Source organism: Jaculus jaculus, chromosome 4 (assembly GCF_020740685.1).
Source record: "Jaculus jaculus isolate mJacJac1 chromosome 4, mJacJac1.mat.Y.cur, whole genome shotgun sequence".
Classification (NCBI taxonomy): domain Eukaryota; kingdom Metazoa; phylum Chordata; class Mammalia; order Rodentia; family Dipodidae; genus Jaculus; species Jaculus jaculus.
In genome coordinates this window covers 92076959-92097351 of record NC_059105.1, presented here as the reverse complement: position 1 = coordinate 92097351, position 20393 = coordinate 92076959, and the positions used below count along the sequence as shown (strand labels likewise).

The 20393-nt window shown below is 36.6% G+C and overlaps 1 protein-coding gene across 4 annotated transcripts in view; it reads left to right on the top strand.

Moving 5' to 3' along the window:
* The first annotated feature begins 2522 nt into the window (after window positions 1-2522).
* The window catches only part of Mbd5 (methyl-CpG binding domain protein 5), a 73124-nt gene continuing 55253 nt past the window's right edge, over window positions 2523-20393 (top strand). For all 4 annotated transcript variants that reach the window (XM_004651826.3, XM_045148098.1, XM_004651825.3 and 1 more), the window contains exons 1-4: window positions 2523-2691; window positions 8365-9025; window positions 13248-13350; window positions 14335-14515. In XM_004651826.3, the coding sequence (XP_004651883.1) occupies window positions 8913-9025; window positions 13248-13350; window positions 14335-14515 (397 nt within the window). In that variant the 5' untranslated portion in view covers window positions 2523-2691; window positions 8365-8912. The remainder of the gene's footprint in view (window positions 2692-8364; window positions 9026-13247; window positions 13351-14334; window positions 14516-20393) is intronic.

The following is a 20393-nucleotide window of genomic DNA, read 5'->3' as shown; positions in this document are numbered from 1 at the left end:
GCTGAGCCATCTCTCCAGCCCGAAGCAAGAATTTATGTATGTTGTAATGATTGCTACATGCCCTGTGCACACAGAGTTTACTTTCTTTTTATAGAAGATAAATACCGGAAGGATAAGCAGTAAAATATAAAGTGTGCTAGATAATGATAATACAGAGGAAAAGGCAAAGGGACTATAAATGAGCAGACATGGCAAGAGAAGATAAAGTTACTTAATTTCTCCTGCACTAGTTCTAATTCTAGAATTAAAAAAAAAAAAAGAGGAAGCCTTAAAGGGCTGTAGTAAAGTATAGCTAGATGAGTTAATAACATTTGTATGTATAAAGTGTTCAACATGGTTTCTAGAAGATAGTAACATAGCTTTAGTAGTATTCAGACATTTGGCTAAAATACCAGCACTATAGACATCATTTTAAATATTTTGTTTTTATTTGTTTATTCATCTGACAGAGAAAGAGAAAGAGCAAGAATGGGTGTACCAGGGCCTCCAGCCACTGCAAACAAACTCCAGACATGTGCACCCCTTGTGCATCTAGCTAATGTGGGTCCTGGGGAATCGAACCTGGGTCCTTCGGCTTTGCAGGCAAACACTTTAACTGCTAAGCCATCCCTCCAGCCACTTAGACATCATTTTAAATGTTTTTTGTTTTGTTTTGTTTTGTTTTTTGGTTTTCAAGGTAGTGTCTCACTATAGCCCAGGCTGACCTGGAATTCAGTAGGTAATCTCAGGATGGCCTCAAACTCATGGCAATCCTCTTACCTCTACTTCCCAAGTGCTGGGATTAAAGGCATGCGGCACCATACCCGGCTCATCTTAAACTTTTTATTGATAATTTCAGACATATGGACAATACCCTGATCACAATACCCTCCTATCACCTTCCCTTTGCCCCCCCCATACTTCCTCTGCTGAATCCCTTCTTTTTTCTAATTAGTGTCTCGTCTATTTTGATGTCATCATGTTTTCCTCCTATTATGCAGGTTTTTATAGGTAGCATTGGCCACTATGAGGGCATGAACAACATGGCCACTTCATGACTGGAAGACAATATTGCAAAGCAATATTAACAGATATAAAATCTTTTATATTAATCTTCTGGAATGGAGATCTTTTTACATGGATTTGGTGAAACTCCAGGTTTCCTGGTATTCTTTGCCTCTTTAACTCCTGAGTGCTGAGATTAAAGGTGTGAGCCACCACATACAGTTTCGATTAACTCTAAGCTAATTTAGCATTCTATGCTTACTTCTGTCATAGTCAGTACCATTCAAAGTTAACCTGACTGCCCAACTTCCTACTCTCTTCCCTTAATGCCTGTGCAGTAAGTTCCTTGAGTGTGGGAGGAGTTCTCCTCATGTTTCAGTTTTCAGGGATCATCACAGTGCTTGTTCACACAATTGGTGCTCATAAATATTTAAGTCATTAAATATGATGTCGGGAGTGCCTTTAGTATGTTAAGATTATTGACACAGTCATTTAACCTAGGTCCTTCCTCCCTTCAGCTGCTCTTTTGTCTCTCCTGGCCCCTCTTGAGGAACAGAAGCCTTCAAGGATATTGTCATTCTTTTGTTCTTATATATCCCCAAATCATTTCTGGTTTCAAAGTAGTAACATTGTTGAAGAAAAGTGGACCTAAACACAAACAAAAACTCACTAGGCTATCAGGAAGACCTACAGGTATAGTAGTACCCTGTAAAATAACTGTGGTCCAGGATGTGGAATTTGCTTTTACTTTTTGGTCTAAAACAATCTAGAATTATAAAAATGTAATATCCATGCCAGGTTGCTTATTTTTGTTTGTTTGTTTTCTGTGACTGAAATGCTTAACACCTGCTGTCCAGATCACAGTGCTTATGAAATACACCAAAAAATTAGAAAGTTGTACAGTGGCTATGGGAACAGAATAAAATAAATTAAATGACTAAGCAGATTATTTTACCAAGGCTGAAAAGAGCCATGTCGCAAAAATGGTTAAAGCAATGCCTCTCTGAAAGCCAGGGGAAAGATGCCGTAAAAGTTATAAGGTATCAAATAGACCCTATGAAAAACCTTGTGAAATTTGTTTACTTATTTTCTAAAAGAAATAATCTTTTAAATCCAGGATGGGAGATAATTAGTGGCATTTTGTATATTTTTATAATGATTAATTCTTTGATTCCAAGATGAATTCCTGAGACAACAGTAACATGATATTGCCACCAGTGGTGCTAAGAAAGAAGGCAGAGGATTGGAGTTACTTGGGTTACATCTACTAACTCAAGAATACTACCATCTCAGGGCCAACACAGATTTATTAACAAGAAAATGACAGTGGGGGGAGGGGTTACCTGTGTGCTTGGGATTTTAAGTGGTTTGCTACTGCTCCTACACTTACTAATAAAGCATGCCAGTCTGCTTACCTTTTGCTATTCTGAAGAAACTGAAGTATAGGATAAATGATGAATAAAAATGAGTTGTACCTCTAATCAATGGTGCTGTGAGTTCTGAAGGCCTTATCTCAAGATCCTTTCTATTCCAGAAGTTGGAAACCCAGATGCCTACAGAGGCCAGACTGGTGGGATGAAGCAGGAGGCCACTGCAGTGAACCGGAAATCCAAGTCCTGTCCAGAGGAGCAGCTTCTGCACTGCTCCAGATAATTGTGGCAGGGCAGGAATGTTGACGTAGTGTTACCACATTGTCTAGTTTCTCAGGTAAAGCAGGAAATTTAAGTTTTCATGTCAAATTTTTAGATTTAAATATTGTCAATTTTCTTATATTATTATCTATAATCCACATACAAGGCAAATACATTTATAGATGGGAGTTGGTTTAAAGTTCATTTTACAACTAGTGATATATATGTACATATATATGTATTATTTTTATTATGTATAATATATGTAATTAAATAAATAATGCTATATTTATTATATTAAACATATCACATAATAATATCAGGACTTTTTTATTTTCTGCAAGCTTTGTTATTCATTAATACTTCCTTTAAGATACTTTTTGATTCATTTTGTGATTTTAAAATTTGCTTCCAAATGTCCACGTTCTGTTTTCTTTGGTTACACTTTCTCTACCACCCTCAGCATTCCAGTGAGTGGTAATTCCCATGCTAAATGCAATCTCCACAAGATACCACATGTGATTCCTCACAACAGCTATAGATATTACTACTTACTTATTTTGTTTCTTATGTGTCAGTTCAATAACAGATCATGTATTGCTTGTAGCTTATATACTTTATGGACTCCTCTTTTCAAAATCTATATAAAAACACACTCTTCTTACTCTTGTTTCTTGGTAAATTTTACAGGTATTTTATTAGGCCATAGCTATCCTTTACATATAATTATGTTTGATGTAGATTGATTGAATTTGAGTAATCCTAATTATTTATACATATTCAGAGATCATGTCTTTGGATGAGTTTCTCAATGGCTAAACAAAATAAATAAATAATCCAACCTTAAAAGGGGCAATAATCTGTCTCAAAAGATGTCTACACACCAGAAAAATAAAAAATGAGATAACACTTCACTCCAGCAGAGTATAATTATTGGAAAAACAAACAATACCAAATGCCAGGGTAGATATAGACAAAAGAGAACCCTACACAGTGTTAGTGGGAATGTAAATTAGTGTAGGATAAATGTATGTGAGTCCTCAAAGACACAGAATTGCCTTATGCCTCAGCAATCTCACTAGGAGGTATATATATCCAAAAAAAAATGAAATTAGTGTGTTAAAGAGATATTCCATAGAATGTTCATTGTAGCACTATTCACTGTAGCTCAGATATAGAATCAACTTAAGTTTATATTAGAAGATGAATGAATTAAGGAAATGTGTTATGTATGCACAATGGAATATAATTCAGCCTTTACAAAGAATGAAATACTGCTATTTGCAGCCACATGGAAAAATCTGGAGGATATTATGTCAAGTCACATAGTAATATCATAATAAAGACAAATACTGGAAAATCTCACTCATGTGGACTCTAAGAAAGATGATTGACTTCATAGACATAAGTAAACAGTTGTCAAAGGTTGGAGTGGCAGGAGAAAGGGAAGGACGTCAGTCAGAAAGTACCTAATGACATTTAGATGGGAGGAAGAAATTTGAAGATATTATGCAAAAAAGTGACTATAGTTGATAAAGATAAATTTCATTTTTGAAAAAATATAGACATTAACTGTTTTATGTTCTCAATACAAAAATGATAATTATGTGAGGTAGCATATTTGTTAATTAATTCCATAATGTATGTAATAACTTCAAAAAACCATGTTGTATATGATAAAAACAGATAGTATTTTCTATATGTCTAAAAATACATTTAAAATTTTAAGAACAGGGCTGGGAAGATGGCTCAGCAGTTAAGGTGCTTGTCTTCAAAGCCTAACAACCTGGGTTTGATTCCCAGTACCCACATAAAGCCAAATGCATAAGGTGGCACATGTGCCTCGAGTTCGTTTGCAGTGGCTAGAGGCCCTGACATACCCATTCATATCTCCCCCCCCCCCTTTGCTTCTTCCTCTATCTTTCTCAAATAAAACATTTTTATAAAGAAATGAAGCTGGTTGTTGTGGCACACACCTTTAATCCCAGCACTCCAGAGGCAGAGGTAGGAGAATTGCCATGAGTTCAAGGACAGCCTAAAACTATGTAGTGAATTCCAGACCAGCTTGGGCTAGAGCAGGACCATACCTTGAAAAAAAAAAAAAACACAAGAAAAAGGAAAAAGTCAAATTATTAATAAAAAAAAAAAGAACAAATAATCTAGAAGTCAGGCATGGTGTCTCATCCTTGTAACCCTAGCACTTAGGAGGCTGAAGATCACTGTGTGTTAGAGCCCAGCCTGGGCAATATAGTGAGTTCCAGGTCAGCCTGAGAAAGACCTAGCAAATATATATATACTTTTTTAATTTTTTTATTTACTTATTTGAGAGTGACAGAGAGAAGTAGAGAGAGAGGAAAAGAATGGGCATGCCATGGCTTCCAGCCACTGCAAATGAACTCTAGATGCATGTGCCCCCTTGTGCACCTGGCTAACGTGGGTCCTGGAGAATCGAGCCTTGAACTGGGGTCCTTAGGCTGCACAGCCAAGCGCTTAACTGCTAAGCCATCTCTCCAGCCCTATATTTTTTTTTAACTTGATGTTTAAGGTTGCTGGGGAAAGGATAATTTAGGAATTTGTATGCACTATCAAATTAAAAGTACAAAACTTTTTTCATAAATTTATTTATTTACTTAAGAGAGAGAAAGAATGGGCACACCAGTTCCTCTAGCCACTGCGAATGGAATGTCAGACACATATGCCACCTTGTGCATCTGGCTTATGTGGGTACTGGGGAATCAATCAAACCTGGGTCCTTTGGCTTTGCAGGCAAATGCCTTAACCACTAACTGGGACAACCTTGGCTCTCATGGAAGGAAAGATGTACTTTGGATCATATCCTCATATACTTGCATTAGACAAATATAATTGTGCTAGTGGTAGATTGAAGGGATGAAGCCTGACATGTGTTTCAGGTCTTTTACAGAGGAATTATCTGAAATGTGTATTTTGGAAGAAGTTGCCTGGCCATCCAGCAATGACAAGAACCAAGTGGAAATAATAACTGGTGTAAAAACGGGGTTATCCAATCTCAAACCTTTTTTTTTTTTTGAAGGAAGTTAGTTAGTTAGTTAGTTAGTCAGTCAGTCAATTAGTTGAGACAGAGAGAGTCAGAGGGAGAATGGATGCACCAGGGCCTCTAGCCACTGCAAACAAACTCCAGATGCATGTATCACCATGTGCATTGGCTTACATGCATTGGTTCTGGGAAGTCAAACTTAAGTCCTTAGGCTTCTCAGGCAAGCACCTTAGCCACTAAGCCATCTTGACAACCCTTATATCATAATTTCTTGAGGAGATAACATCTGATTTAAATTGAGCGGTCAGAAGAAGTCAGTGCAATAAAAGAAAAGTCACAACTCGAGTCATCCAAAGCCAATTTGCAGAGAATAATTTTCACATTTAAAAAAAGCAAGAAAAAATTAAAACATTCATTTATCAGTCATATCCCTCAAAACACACATAATGTGCAAAAACATACTTCAACCTTCCTTTTTTTCTTTTAAAGGGAGGAAAGGTTTATTTGAGTTTGCATGTCCAAGTCACACTCCATCATTGCTGGGAACACATGGTAGCAAGATTCTGAGGCACCTGGTCATAGTCCATCATAAGGAAGCAGAGGTGTATATGTATATATGTATGTATGTATATATTTATATTCCAGGACCATCACCTATAGAATCGTGTAGTCCACAGTTGATAAGGATATTGCCACCATAGTTAATATAATCATGATAATTCCTCACAGACTTGCATAGAAGCTAACCTAATCTACATAGTTCTTAGCAGGTGATGCTAGACCCTGTTGACAGTCAGCATAAACCATCACATTCAGCCTGGTCTGACCCAGCATAGCACACAAAATCCAGAGAGGAGTCCTTACATACATATCATGATTTATACAAAAGATATTAGAGCTACCATTTTTTGTGAGAAACAAGATACTGTTTTATGTACAGATTTCTGTGTAGTTTTGTTTGAAAATTCCCATGTGTGCATATGTGTCCTTATGTATGGAGGTCAAAGAATAATCTCAGGTATTATTCCTCAAAAACCACCCCCCTTTTTATTTCATTTTCTTTTGTTGTTGTTGTTAGTTGAGAGCTTTGATGTATGAACATACTATTGCATATTGGTCTCATTCCCATCAGGCTATGCTTTTATGTCACTCTCCCCCACTCCCATGTCATTGAGGTCCCTCTTCAGTGGGGCTATTGGAATACAACAGTCTCTATGAGGTGGGGAACCGTGCCTCAAAATACATCTTCCCACCCTGTGGTTCTTATATTTTTTTCCACCGCTTCTTCCACATTGTTCTCTATGCCTTGGAGGGTGTGTTATGTCTCTTTTAGTGTTAAGCTTTCAGCAGCCTCTGATTTTCTGTTTTGATAAGTTTTGAGGCTCTTGGGGGATAGCTACCACCATCTCCCTGAAGGAGGTCCTCAGGCTAGCATAATCTGCAACTTCCTCTGTAATGTTTTCTGGCCCTGACAGATGTGATACAGATGACCCCTCTTGAACGGGGCAAACAGCTTTCTTCCTTGTGGTACTGATGGGTCTTTGGTATCCCCCCTATTCTCTGCTATCTGTTAAAAACCAGATCTCTAGCCAGGAATGAGAGTATCATGGATCAACAGGGATAAGCATAGACATTTAGAAAACTTTTTTTATGGGCATATCCTCTCCATTTTTTTTTTTTTTTTTTTTTTGAGTCAGGGTCTCACTTTAGGCTGGCCTGGAACTCACCCTGGAGCCCGTAGTTGGCCTCGAACTCACAGCAATCTTCCTACCTCAGCCTCCTGAGTGCTGGGACCAGAGGTATGCACCACCACACCCTGCTTGGTTTTCATTATTATCACTGCAGGACTGTTTGTGAAATAAATACAAATTAAGTCTGAAATATAAGGTCTGTCCTGGAACTCTGGTATCAGTGAGATGGAGATAGTTTTGGTATCACAGTATCTTTTCTGTTTTAACCTGGTTATATCAGGCTTTAATGATACCACATAAATGAGAAGGGTCTCCAGGAGACAGGAGGGAAAGATGTGCAATACACCACAAGGAGTAATATTAAAATGCTAAATCTGAAAAACACAAGAAAGTGTTCACTACTTTTTACAATAAAAACTATTAAAAGAAACCATGACTGCATGATAGATTTCTATAAAAGAAAAAATTATCAGAATCTTGGAAGCAAAAGAAACTTTACTGTTTTTCAAAAGAAACCGTACAAGAGTTTCTGAAGTTTAAGAAGCACACATTAAAGAATGTACCAAGGGACCTAAAACTGGGAGAATTATCAAGATGAGTACAGCTTTATTAACTGTAATATTTCTCTCCAATTTATTTTATATTTATAAAAGTTTTGGAGAAAAACTATATACACAGAAGGAGTTAAAGTAAATAAATTAATGCATGGCTTTTCTCCCAAACTTTGTGTAGAAGGTGTTGTGTATGTATGTGTGTATTTGTGTTCATGTTAGCATGCACATGTATGTGTGTCTAATATACCATAATTACAAATCTTTCTCTGGGAGTTAGGGAGTTGGTTGAAGTAAAGAGCAAGTAAAATGGTTTATGTAGAGTAAGTGGGTCAATTTGGATGAAAGCAAGTTTAGTATGATGTATGGTTTTAACGGTAGAGAACACCAAATCATTGGGTATACCTAGTAGTTTATTTCTGTTATAAAATTATGCAGCTTCTCAGGTTTCTATATTAAATGTACAGTTTACATATTTACTTATGTTTCAGGCTACATTATTGGAATTTTGAAGTCATGAAAGCTTCAGATGAATCAACCTACAACACCGTGGATTCATATTGGAAAATAAAGAGAAAGTTTAAAGAATGTGGCCTATAAATGCGGGTAGTACCTGAAAGTATTAACTGACTCATGCTGTAAAAATAAGACCAATTCTAAAGAGTAGAGATTATTATAGTCCAACTTCAAGTTTCAAGACAAAGTAAAGACTACACTCCTCCCTCCCCCACTTCAGACAGGTACCAGCATAGGTGAATTATGATCTTCCCTAGTTGGAAATACTCATTTTTGCCCATGTAAACCATGCCTAGGAATTAAATATTGGTTATTTAATGTAGGTTATAATGGAAAACTGATTTTCGCAATGGCAGATTTCAAGGACTTAGTTCCAAACTGAGCTGAAGCTTCCCAATGCACTTGGTACAGGCTGGGGAAAGCTGTGCTGCACTGGCCCATTTTTGAAGGCCATCATGCTCTTTACTATAAGGATATCATCTTACTGCTGATATCTTTGGAGCGTCCCAAGCAGACACAGAAAATGAATGGAGGCAAAGAGTGTGACGGAGGGGACAAGGAAGGAGGTCTTCCTGCAATACAAGTTCCTGTGGGTTGGCAACGACGCGTGGATCACAATGGAGTACTTTACATCAGGTGAGCTCTTACCTGTTATGTGTGAGACTGCCAAGCTGGCAACCTTAAGATTAAGGAGGTGGAGACTGTTTCATTTTGAGGGAACAAAATATTGTGACTGACAGCACCTGATGCAAATTTGAACAAATGAACTCTGTGATAGAATTACACAAGTATTTTTATTCTATATTGTTTTGCAACATCAATTGCCTTAGATTGCCAAAGAGAATTTTTATGCATTGTTTGGATCTACCTACATAATGTATCATTTTCATTCTCTGTAATAAGGATTTGAAAAAAATGAAAATGTTTAAAAGAGACAGACAAGCAACAAAATCACACTAACAGCAAAATGGAAAGCACTGACAGTGTCACTCTGTCTTCAGTGTGCTTCCACTTGCTTTTCTGATACTCAGGTTACCTATATACCTATCCATATGTAGTTTTAGTTATTGGACTTTTTAATGCCTGGTCTTAACTAAAAATAGCTTCCTTGAACTTTTGGAACAGTTTTTAAAGAACTTTCTTGAATGTAACAGTAAAAACAAAAATGTTGCAATGCAATGTTTGGAGACTCAGATTTCTGGTTTTAAAAAAAAAAGGTAGATGGAATAAATGAACTGCTACCAAGAAGTTTTAGAGCTTTAAGTAATCGGCGCCTAATGTATTTCTTTGTAGTTTTTCAACAAATACATGAAAGATTTGAATATCATAAATCTTACTTTGTGATGTAATTTTTAAAACTAGGAAAAATAGAATTTTTAAAAAAGATACTACATTGCATCATTAAATAAATGCTACTACTTTCAGCATGGCTTTGTATCCCAGCATCATCAGAATTCTGCAATTTTTAAGCATAAATTTATTTGCTAGAAATGGCAGAATATGCTTGTCATCCCAGTACTTGGGAGCTAGAAACAGGAAGATCAAGAGGTCAAGACCAGCATAAGCTATATAGTGATTTTGAGGCCAACCTGGGCTACATTGAGACCCTGTCTCAAAAAAAATTTAACAAAATAAATAAAAGCCCAAAAGAAGGATTTGTGAGATGACTCAGTGGGCATAGCACTTGCCACACAAGAATGAAGACTTGAGTTTGGATCCCAAATACCCAAATAAAAGCCAGGTTCAGAAGTACATGCCTGCAATCCTAGTGCTGGGAAAGTGGAGTCTGGAGGAATTTCTTTTTTTTTTTTTTTTTTTTTTGGATCACTAGTTTGGTTGACTTTAGGACCTCTGAATTCCACAAGAGACCCTGTCTCAAAAATAGGGTGGAGGGCTGGAGAGATGGATTAGTGGTTAAGGTGCTTGCTTGCAAAACCTAAGGACCTAGGTTTGATTTCCCAGGACTTGTATAAGCCAGATGCACAAGGTGGTGCATACATCTGGAGTTCATTTGCAGTGGCTGGAGACCCTGCCATGCGCATTGCCCATTATCTCCTCTCTCTCTCCCTCTCTCTCTTCCTCTCTCTCTCTCTCTCTCTCTCTCTCTCTCCCTCCCTCCCTTCCCCCTTCCCCCCCTTCCTTACTCTCTCTCAAATTTTTTTTATAAATAAAACGGGGCGGATAACTACTGAGGAAAACAATTGATTTCATCCCCTAGCACATGCATACATATACACCTGCATACTTGCATGTGTACACACTATACATACCTATAGAGACAAAAAAAACTACATTTATATGACTGAGATATTTTTGTTTTATAAACACAATTGATTTCATGCCATATCTCAGAAAGTCAGTTCAGATAAGGGGCTATTTGTGTGTGTGTGTAAGATTTTTCTTCAAGTAAATTTAACTCCAGTTGAAATTCCTTTGTCACATAAATTTCTTGTTTCTGTAATTTGAAGATGTTAACTGTGGTTCTAGGATAGAAGAGTAGAGAAAGTGAAGCTCTCATGGTAAATAAATGGACAGTGACTTGGGGGTTAATCTTCTTAAAGTCTGCTTACTGCCAGCATAGTCAACAGTTGCTAGGAATACTTTGCCATTAGCATAACATTACAAGATACCAATGATACATGTTCAAGTTCATAAAGAGAAAATTTATGTTAAGCCTGGACAAGTGACTCAAAAGTTCTTTACTTCAGTTTTATCCTTAGGAAGGATTATGGCTATGAGCAAAAATTAAGTTAAACAATCAAAACCCAGGTTAAGGTCTAAGAACCTGTCAGTTACCCTTATCATGATGTTCCAAAGTTTCAGTAGAAACTTGACTGCCTGATATTCCTGTTAGTTAGTATGTTAGTAGTTAGTAGTTCTCCAAATCTGAATTTATATATTCAGCTTTATTATTATCATGAACTAACTTTTACAGGTAAGAAAAGACACTTTCAAATTAAATATAGCAAGCCAGCATGGATCTGAATTTTTTTATAGTTAATCAAATTACTGCTTGAACATTAGCCTACCTTCTATTCCTTCCTCTTCAATGTAGTTTACTTATCATTTTTAGGGTGGCCCCCAGCTGTCCCTGCCTTTCAATGGCATTTAAGTCAAACATGAGACTTTCCACCTGCTTCAAATCTTTTGAGCTTTATTTATACTTTAACACTAGTAACTGTTCTTCAAATTGTTACCCACAAGTTAATCAAAGAACTACAACTGAAGGAAAGAATCTAACAAAAAATTGAAAGTATTTTTTAAAGTATCTCATGTACTCTTAATGGGATTTAGGAATTCTTGACTTCAGTTTAAATTTTGCAATTAAATTCATCTAGGAGTCTATCCATATACTTTGTTTGAAGGAAAATATTGAGTGATTCTTTCCCTCAAATTCATTGATTGTTCTTGTGAAAAGATGAATAGTATATTTTTGTCACCTATTTTTTTAAATTTTTTATTTATTTATTTGAGAGCAACAGACACAGAGAGAAAGACAGATAGAGGGAGAAAGAGAGAATGGGCGCGCCAAGGCTTCCAGCCTCTGCAAATGAACTCCAGACGCGTGCGCCCCCTTGTGCATCTGGCTAACATGGGACCTGGGGAACCGAGCCTCAAACCCGGGTCCTTAGGCTTCACAGGCAAGCACTTAACTGCTAAGCCATCTCTCCAGCCCTGTCACCTTTGTCTCATTAAATTAATCAAACTTCCAAAAGCAGCTTGTTGCCCTCTCTGTCATAGCAGAACTCATCTAAAAAGTAGCCTATGTAGGTCATGAGGCCACATTGAGCGTTTTCTTTTGTGCCCAAGTCACTTGCTCATAAACAAATTATGAATTGCACTTAAAATATGGTTCATTTCTAAGTTCAAAATAAGAGTATTGTTTCAGGGTGGATTTAACCAAAGGGCATAAGTGGGTTTTATAATCATAAATGAAAGATTTTTCAAATTAATTTTTCAAATTAAATCTAAGTATGATGTTCATTTAAGTTATAAATTCAACCTGTTAATGTTAAAATGTCCTAAAATGTAAACTGTCAATTTTAAAATAACCCCCACTGTAAGTAAAAGTCAGGCTTGTATTTATTGTCTAAAATAAGACCTAATCAGTAGACCTGAAGTTAATTACTATGTAAAGATTTTACTGATGGAAGAACCTGCCCAGTTTCCAGCCCCACAGCTTATAGGTACCTTTTGACCATCTCAAAAGTCAGAAATATTCTATCTTCTGTCAGCTCTACTTGACTCCTCTCTCCCTCTGCAAAACTTGGCTGCTTAGTATAATTTTGAGTTGGACCACACTCATCTACCTTCAAAGAAACACACTGGTAGATTGGGGTCAAGAGGAAAAACATTATTTCACACAGGAATAGCTTGGTTTTAGACTCCAAGAAATAAGGGAAATCCTGTATGTGCTAACTTTTCAGATTTACCAACTGTCTAGTTGGAACTTTGACATGCTCCTAAATTTCACTTTCTCTTTGAAGAGTCTTAAAAGCAAATATTATAGTTTAAGATTGATAGCAATTACTTCTATGTAGTTTTCTTGTTCCTTTCTTTCATATTTCTGTCCTTACTTAAGAATAGTGTTTTTCCCATCATTAGTCCATCCTTGGTTTTCAAAATACTTTTGTTGAATTTTCTATGAAAATCTGTATTTTTCTGAGAAATATCTTGGTTCAAAAGAAAGAATAGCATTAAAGGCTATAATTTAGTAGCTAGCATAATATTGACAAAGAAAATGCTTTCCCTAGTGGAAAAATATCCTGTAAGGACAGTAAGACTATAAATTACACCTTTTCATATAATATGTGCAATCAAAATTATTTCCTGATGTTTTTTCAAACTATTTTTACAGTCCCAGTGGTTCTTTGTTATCTTGCTTGGAGCAGGTTAAAACATACCTGCTTACTGATGGAACATGCAAGTGTGGCTTGGAATGTCCTCTTATTCTTCCCAAGGTAACCATTTCACAATAGAGCTACAGAATTTTTTCTTTTTTATTATTTAGGTATTTTATATATTTCCTTTTCTCATTTGGCATTTCATTTTTATATTAGTTTTCTAATCATATATTCATTTCAGTTCTTTTATTAGTAATCTTTTATATATACATATAGAAATACTTAAGGACTAATGTGATTCATTTTGAAAGGTGCCAAGCCTATATTCATATTAAATATTTCATTGTACCTTTTGCTTAGAGCTCTGTCTATGGTTAGTGTTTTACAGTACAATATTTTTGTTCACTAGTATAGTTGTTCAAATCTACTGTGTTCCTCTTAGCATGGATGTTGGTAAATCTTTCACTACAATCACAAAACTCCACCCTCATAGGAAAAATATGAAACTGTTTTACTACTTTACAATGTAAAGCAAATCATTTTAAAATGGTGGAATATTATTTACTATGGAAATAGATTATTCTCTGAGTCTATACTACAGTGCTATTTTTAAATAAAGATTAAACACCTTTTTCCTTTTTATTTGTATGTCACACTTTAAAAATAAGATTTGCATAAGTAAGATTTTCTAAACAGATAATACATTTTCATACCTATGAAGATAGTCTAGTAACAGAAGGAAATGAAAAGTAAGCATGTGTTAATATCATAGCTTTTCATTTTATTCTTTTAAACTGTGCTTCATATGTTTTGTAGTATTTTAACATCAAGAAGTATCTAAAATTAGAAATATCCCATATTATGTCCTTCCACATTTTTTGGCTATTTTAGAGTTAGTATAATTTTCATTATTTATTATGCCACTAAAAATTGTGAGCTCAGCAGAAGTATTAAATTATATGAAGTTGTTTTCCTTAGATATAAAACTGTGAGAAAGTTTTATTCACATTCTTGGCTTAACCTTTTTGAAAAAAAAAACAAGAAGATCTTTTGTTAATGTTTTCACAGACATATTCTAAATGAATGCTGTGCTTTTTCCAGGTATTTAATTTTGATCCTGGAGCTGCTGTGAAGCAGAGAACTGCAGAAGATGTTAAGGCAGATGAAGATGTCACAAAGCTATGCATACATAAGAGGAAAATCATTGCAGTGGCCACGCTCCATAAAAGCATGGAAGCCCCACATCCTTCTCTGGTCCTTACCAGTCCTGGAGGAGGAACAAGTATGTTAATATGGCTATCGGGTTAGGAATCTTCCTCTCACTCCACTCTGAGGGAAGGAATTGCCAAATATTTTTCCCATTCCACATTTCAAGCATATGTAGTGCTTTTAAGGTTTTGTGTAATGTATCATTATTTTTTTACAAATAGCAAATTTGTCCCAAAAAATTACCATGGAGCTATTTTTCAACATCTCTTGTCCAGGTTACCTAGTTACAAAGTCAAAATAAATATTATTTAGCAAATAAAAGTGTTATGTAGGTGAGTGGAGCCTAGTTAGCAAGAAAAATTGATAATTGGTTTTTAGGAAATAAATATAGCCGTTTTATGAAGGCCTGGATTTCATTGTGTAATATCAAGTCCTAAACATACCTTGACAACTTTTTTTTTTTTTTTTTTTTGAGGTAGAGTCTTGCTCTAGGTTAGGCTGACCTGGAATTCACTATGTAGTCTTAGGGTGACCTCAAACTCAAATGATCCTCCTACCTCTGCCTCCTTAGCAATTCTGTTAGAAGTTAAACCTGTTATTCTTTTAGTCATTTGACAGCTATTTATTGAATATCCACCCAAATAGGAATCATGTGCCCAACAAACACACTTTTTTCCTAAAATATTTTCAATGCTGCAATTAAAAAATGCACATATAGCTCATTGAATATTTATCTATGCTTAAGTTTGATTTACCAATTAACATGTTATTATAGAAGTTGCAGATAGTATCATAATTCACCTTTAAATATTTGCTTTGACATCCATTAATTCTTTGTTAGAAAGGCTAGAACATCATTATGTGGTATATCACTAAATGTATAGAACTGAAGGATATTCTACTTTATAACCACCATCTCATAATCACATTCAGAAAATTTAATATTGACCTAATTCTGCTTCCTAATATTCACCCTATATTCAAATTAATTCAATTTTTCTAACTTTTTTTAAAGTAGATTTTTTAAAAAGAATCTGGGATGTAATCAAAGATTGTACACTGTAATGAGTTGTAACATTTCTTTAATCTTCATGAGTTTCCCAGCTTTGCAGGTCATTCCTTAACTTGGATTTACTTGGTCGTTCACTCATATTACATTTATGCTCAGGTGAAACATATGTTATTGGGGAAAATGTATGGATAATGTGATACCTTCATCAAGAAGCTCATCATGGGCTGCGTGTGGTGGTTCATGCCTTTAATCCCAGCACTTGGGAGGCCAAGGTAGGAGGATCACTATGAGTTCGAGGCCACCCTAAGACTACATGGTGAATTCCAGGTCAGCCTGGCCTAGACTGAGACCCTACCTCAAAGCCTCCCCTCAAAAATCATCTCATCATGTCAGTTAACCCCATATTGATCATATTGATGGCATTAAGTTTGATTACGTAAGGTTGAGCCCATCCTGTTTCTCCCCTAATGGTTCTTGTGTACCTAGAATTGAGGCTGAGGAACTTCTGTTTGTAAAGGTTAGAATATGAGTTCCCTTCAAAAGAGTACAGTATACTTAACACTAAAACAACAATTCAGAATAAAATGCACATAAGTACTAAAGCGTTTGTTGATGAAGGACAAATGATGCTGTTCTACAAAGTTCTGAAAAAATAGGAATGAAAAATGTACAGTAGTCAAAGATGGCTTTCTGGAAGAACTCACAAAATAGTACAATTTAGATATAAGAGAGATGAAGAAATTATCTTCAGTATAAGTCTAGATAATTAAGATATGATGTGGTGGGCTGGAGAGATGTCATAGTGGTTAAGGTGCTGGCCTGAGAAGCCTAAGGACCCATGTTTGACTCACCAAATCCCAGACCCACAAAGGTGAGGCAAGTGGAAAGTATATTCTTTGAGTGCTGTGGCTGAGGCCCTGGTGAACCAATTCTCTCTTTCTCTCTCTCTCTCTTAACTATTTCTCTCTCGCTTTCTATAAAATAAAAATTAAAAAAAAGATATGATGGGGAAACTAATCTGGCTGAAATGGGAGATTAAGTAAGTGTAAGTAGAACAGCTACACATCATACAGATATTTAAAGATTCACGCTTAGAATTTACATGAAGAGGGCAGAGAAAGGCAGATTTGGTAATTGTTAACATAGAGTGTCTTTCTACTAACTCATTAACCTTGAAGCTTCAACAGGAATCATTCAAAAAAATTGCCCACACGTGTAATCCCAAGCATTGAGGAAGTGGAAGCAGGAAAATCAGGAGTTCAAGGCCAGTTCCAGCTGCATGGCATTCATGAGACCAGCATAGACTACATGAAACCATGTTTCAAAAAAAAACAAAAGATGTCATGTACACGGTACCACATACTATGAACTAACCTCTTGGGACTGACTTTTTGGATATAATGCATGAATAGTTTTCTCCTTGTTATTGCTAAGTACAATCCAGTGGTAGGGACATACTGCAGTCTACTTAATCATTCACCCCCTGAAAGATGTCTGGAATGTTTCTAGTTACAGGCTATTACAAATAAAACTGCTGTCAATGTAAAAAAAAAAAAAAAAAGAAATTGTCCCACTAGGATAAGTGAGAATAAAAACCTTTAAGGAAATATTTCTTTTGACATAATATGGTTTTATTTTATTTTCTAGGCATATATAAATTTACTTCAGTGAAAACACATGCAAATCTGGCATTATGTGGGCATTGGAGAATTAACCAGGGCTGGTAGGCTTTGCAAGAAAGTGCTTTTAACAGCTGAGCCATCTCCCAGCCCTAATTTTAATTTTTAATTGACAGTGTTAATGCTTGAATATAATTTTATTTGATCATCATTCCCTCTTAATACCTTCTTTTGTTCCCCCTCCCCTTCTCCCCTTCCACTGAACTCCTTCTTTCTAACTTAATCTTCTATTTTGATGACTTTTTTGTTCTTGTTTTGGCCAACCTCCATCATCCACATTGAAATGTTTATAAACTCAATATTGTGTACGAGTCAGTAGAGGTCAGGGACTTAGAAAGGAACCATGGGAGGAGGATGGGAACATAAGGGAAGGGTACAATAAATATGTAAGCAGCAAGACAGAATACTGTAGAAGACTAAAGTGAGTCTCAGGCAAGGGAAATAGAGAAGAGGGGAGGGGACAAGGAGAAGAAGGGAGGAGGGAATGAAGGAGAAGAGGGATAGGAAAGAGCTGACCAAACCTAAAGAAGTTATGAAAAAGCCATGGGGAAACCTGCTTCTTTGCCAAATAAATAAATACAATTAAGAAAAAAAATATAAGAAAGCTCTGGTTTGGGCAGACTGTGTGGAGGTGGATAATTCTGCTTGTAGAAGCTATAAGTTAGTACAAGGTACAGTTTTTATTTTCTTTTTTTAACTTCTTTATTAATTAGTTTTGTATTCAGCAAATAGAGTCAGTTTGGTACCATTATTAGGCTCACCCGTGACCTACCCCCTCCCCTTGGCCCCTCCTTGTTGAGATACATGGGTCATGCATTGTTGAGTGAGCCCACAGATATGGGTAGGATAAAAGTCTCTGCATATCCACAAAATTTCCCTGAGCCATGTTGGGTTCCTTTTTGGTCTGCTTCAGTGATGAGGTGTTGGGGGCCTGTGGGCCTCTGGCTCTCTGATTTGGTAGGAGTTGATTTTTCTCTGTGTTGATCTCCTTCACCCTTCTTCTGGTATCTGGTTTACCAGGAAAATAACACCCTTGCTTGTTTTGCCAATTTTTCTTGGTTTCAGCTGGGGCCCTTTTGAGGTATGATGGTGTGGCTCTCTGCTTAGGATCTGCATCTATCTGAAAAAGAGAAGCAGATTCTCCAACAGAGAGTAAGTTAGCACCAGGACAAATGAGATAACCCTTACTTTTTTTTTTAATAGAGGATTTAATAGGTGTAGGCCCTCTTGTAGCCCATGATTGATGATGGTGGCTTGATAATGGAGAGTGGGCTTATGTTTGGATATGGTTCTGACTTGTTTCCCAGCTCCAGCTATGGGTCCCATACCATTGAGGGGATCAGTTAGCCAAATCAAGAGCAGTTGGTTCCCCACCATGGCTGTGTGCCACTATTGCACTTGTGTGGGCATCACAACAGGCTACTTGCTGCTAAGTAGGTTAGACCATGAGTTGCTTGGACAGATATTGGTCATTTTCCCCCAGTTGCCCATGTAGCACCTTCTGGCACTAGATGAACTGACTTCCTGGGGACTGACTCTCTTCCAGCTTCCAGCTTCCAGCCATGCCATTCCATTTTACATGTCAACCACATAAGGTGTCTTCAGCAGTTGGGTCTTACCACTAACCTTTGGTGGGTTATCAAGTACTCTGACAGAAATCTGTCTTCTTTTTAGGAAACCTTGTAGGTCTCTCTTATCAAAAGCTCATTGTGGATGTTAGCCACATGCTGGTACTGGGAGTTACAGGTCAGTGCCCACTGAGAAAAGGAGGAAAAAGATAACTAATATACAAGAGCTAAAGAGAAGAGAGAGAGGGAGAGGGAGGGCAGCAAGCTGTAGAAGATTAAGGTTAGTCTTCATCATACCCTCTCCAGTGTCTTGTGGTTCAGTTGTTCCCATTAAGGGCCTGGTAAAGGTTCAGTCATTTGGTCTTTTAGGAAGTAGAATTTTATGGTACCATTGCTGTTTCAGTCTGCATTTGTGTTTCCCATCCCTCTGTTATCCTTCCCTCCCTCCCCACCCATCTTAGTGTCTAGTCCACAAGATGCTTACTGGGTATGTAAGGTATCTTGGGTAGATTCAGGTTAGGTGTTATAGATGAGTGAGACTATGTGGCGCTTTTTTTTTTCTGTGATTGGGTAAGTTCACTGAGAATGATCTGTTCCAGGTTCGACCATTTTTCCTCAAATTTCATTGTGTCATTTTTTTCTTACTGCTGTATAGAATTCCATTGTGTAGATATACCACATCTTAGTTACCCATTCTTCTAGTGATGGACAAGGTACAGTTTTTAAAGTACAAGCTAGCAGCCACAAAGTAAAGGAATATTTGATAGTAATAAATTATTAAATATAAACCACTGACTTGACTTCTAGGTGTAGCTATTTCCCATGTTTTTTTCTACCTACCTTTCCAGTGTTCTTGTACATGCTCTTATATGTGCCAATGTCACATCATTGCATATCAAAAAGTTTTGCTCACCAAGTTGAGGTTTATGTATTTAAAGTTTCAGAAATATAGCAGAGTAAGTTTGCCTCTCCTTAAGTAAGTGCATAAATATATATTGCTTCTGTTTATTCTTTTAGAATATCCATTTTAATACATGTGCAAGTATCTGGTGTGTGCCTAGCACAATGTCCTATGTATTTGAATACATTACTTCTTTAATTAAAACCTTGTATAATCTCCCTTAACAGGAAATAAGCTTCAGCTCAGTTTATCTTATCTTCTATTGTTCATTCCCAACATTTCATGTATTACACACAATCATTATTCAATCAAAAAGCCTCTACTGGGCTGAAGATATGGCTTAGCAGTTAAGCACTTGCCTGTGAAGCCTAAGGACCCTGGTTCGAGGCTCAATTTCCCCAGGTCCCATGTTAGCCAGATGCACAAACGGGGTGCATGCATCTGGAGTTGGATTTTAGTGGCTGGAGGCCCTGGTGTGCCCATTCTCTCTCTCTCTCTCTCTCTCTCTCTCTCTCTCTCTCTCTCTCTCCCTCTCTCCCTCTCTCCCTCTCTCCCTCTCTCCCTCTCTCCCTCTCTTTCTCTCTCTCTCTCTCTCTCTCTTTCTCTCTCTCTCTCTCTCTCCCTCTCCCTCTTTCTCTCTCTGGCTGTCACTCTCAAATAAATAAATAAAAATAAATAAATAAAATTTTTAAGCCTCTACTATACTAGAATCAGAAAGTCTACATTTCCCAAAGGAAAAATAAATATTCATTGCTTTCTGATACTGCTTGACTTCTGTTGAGAAACACTAT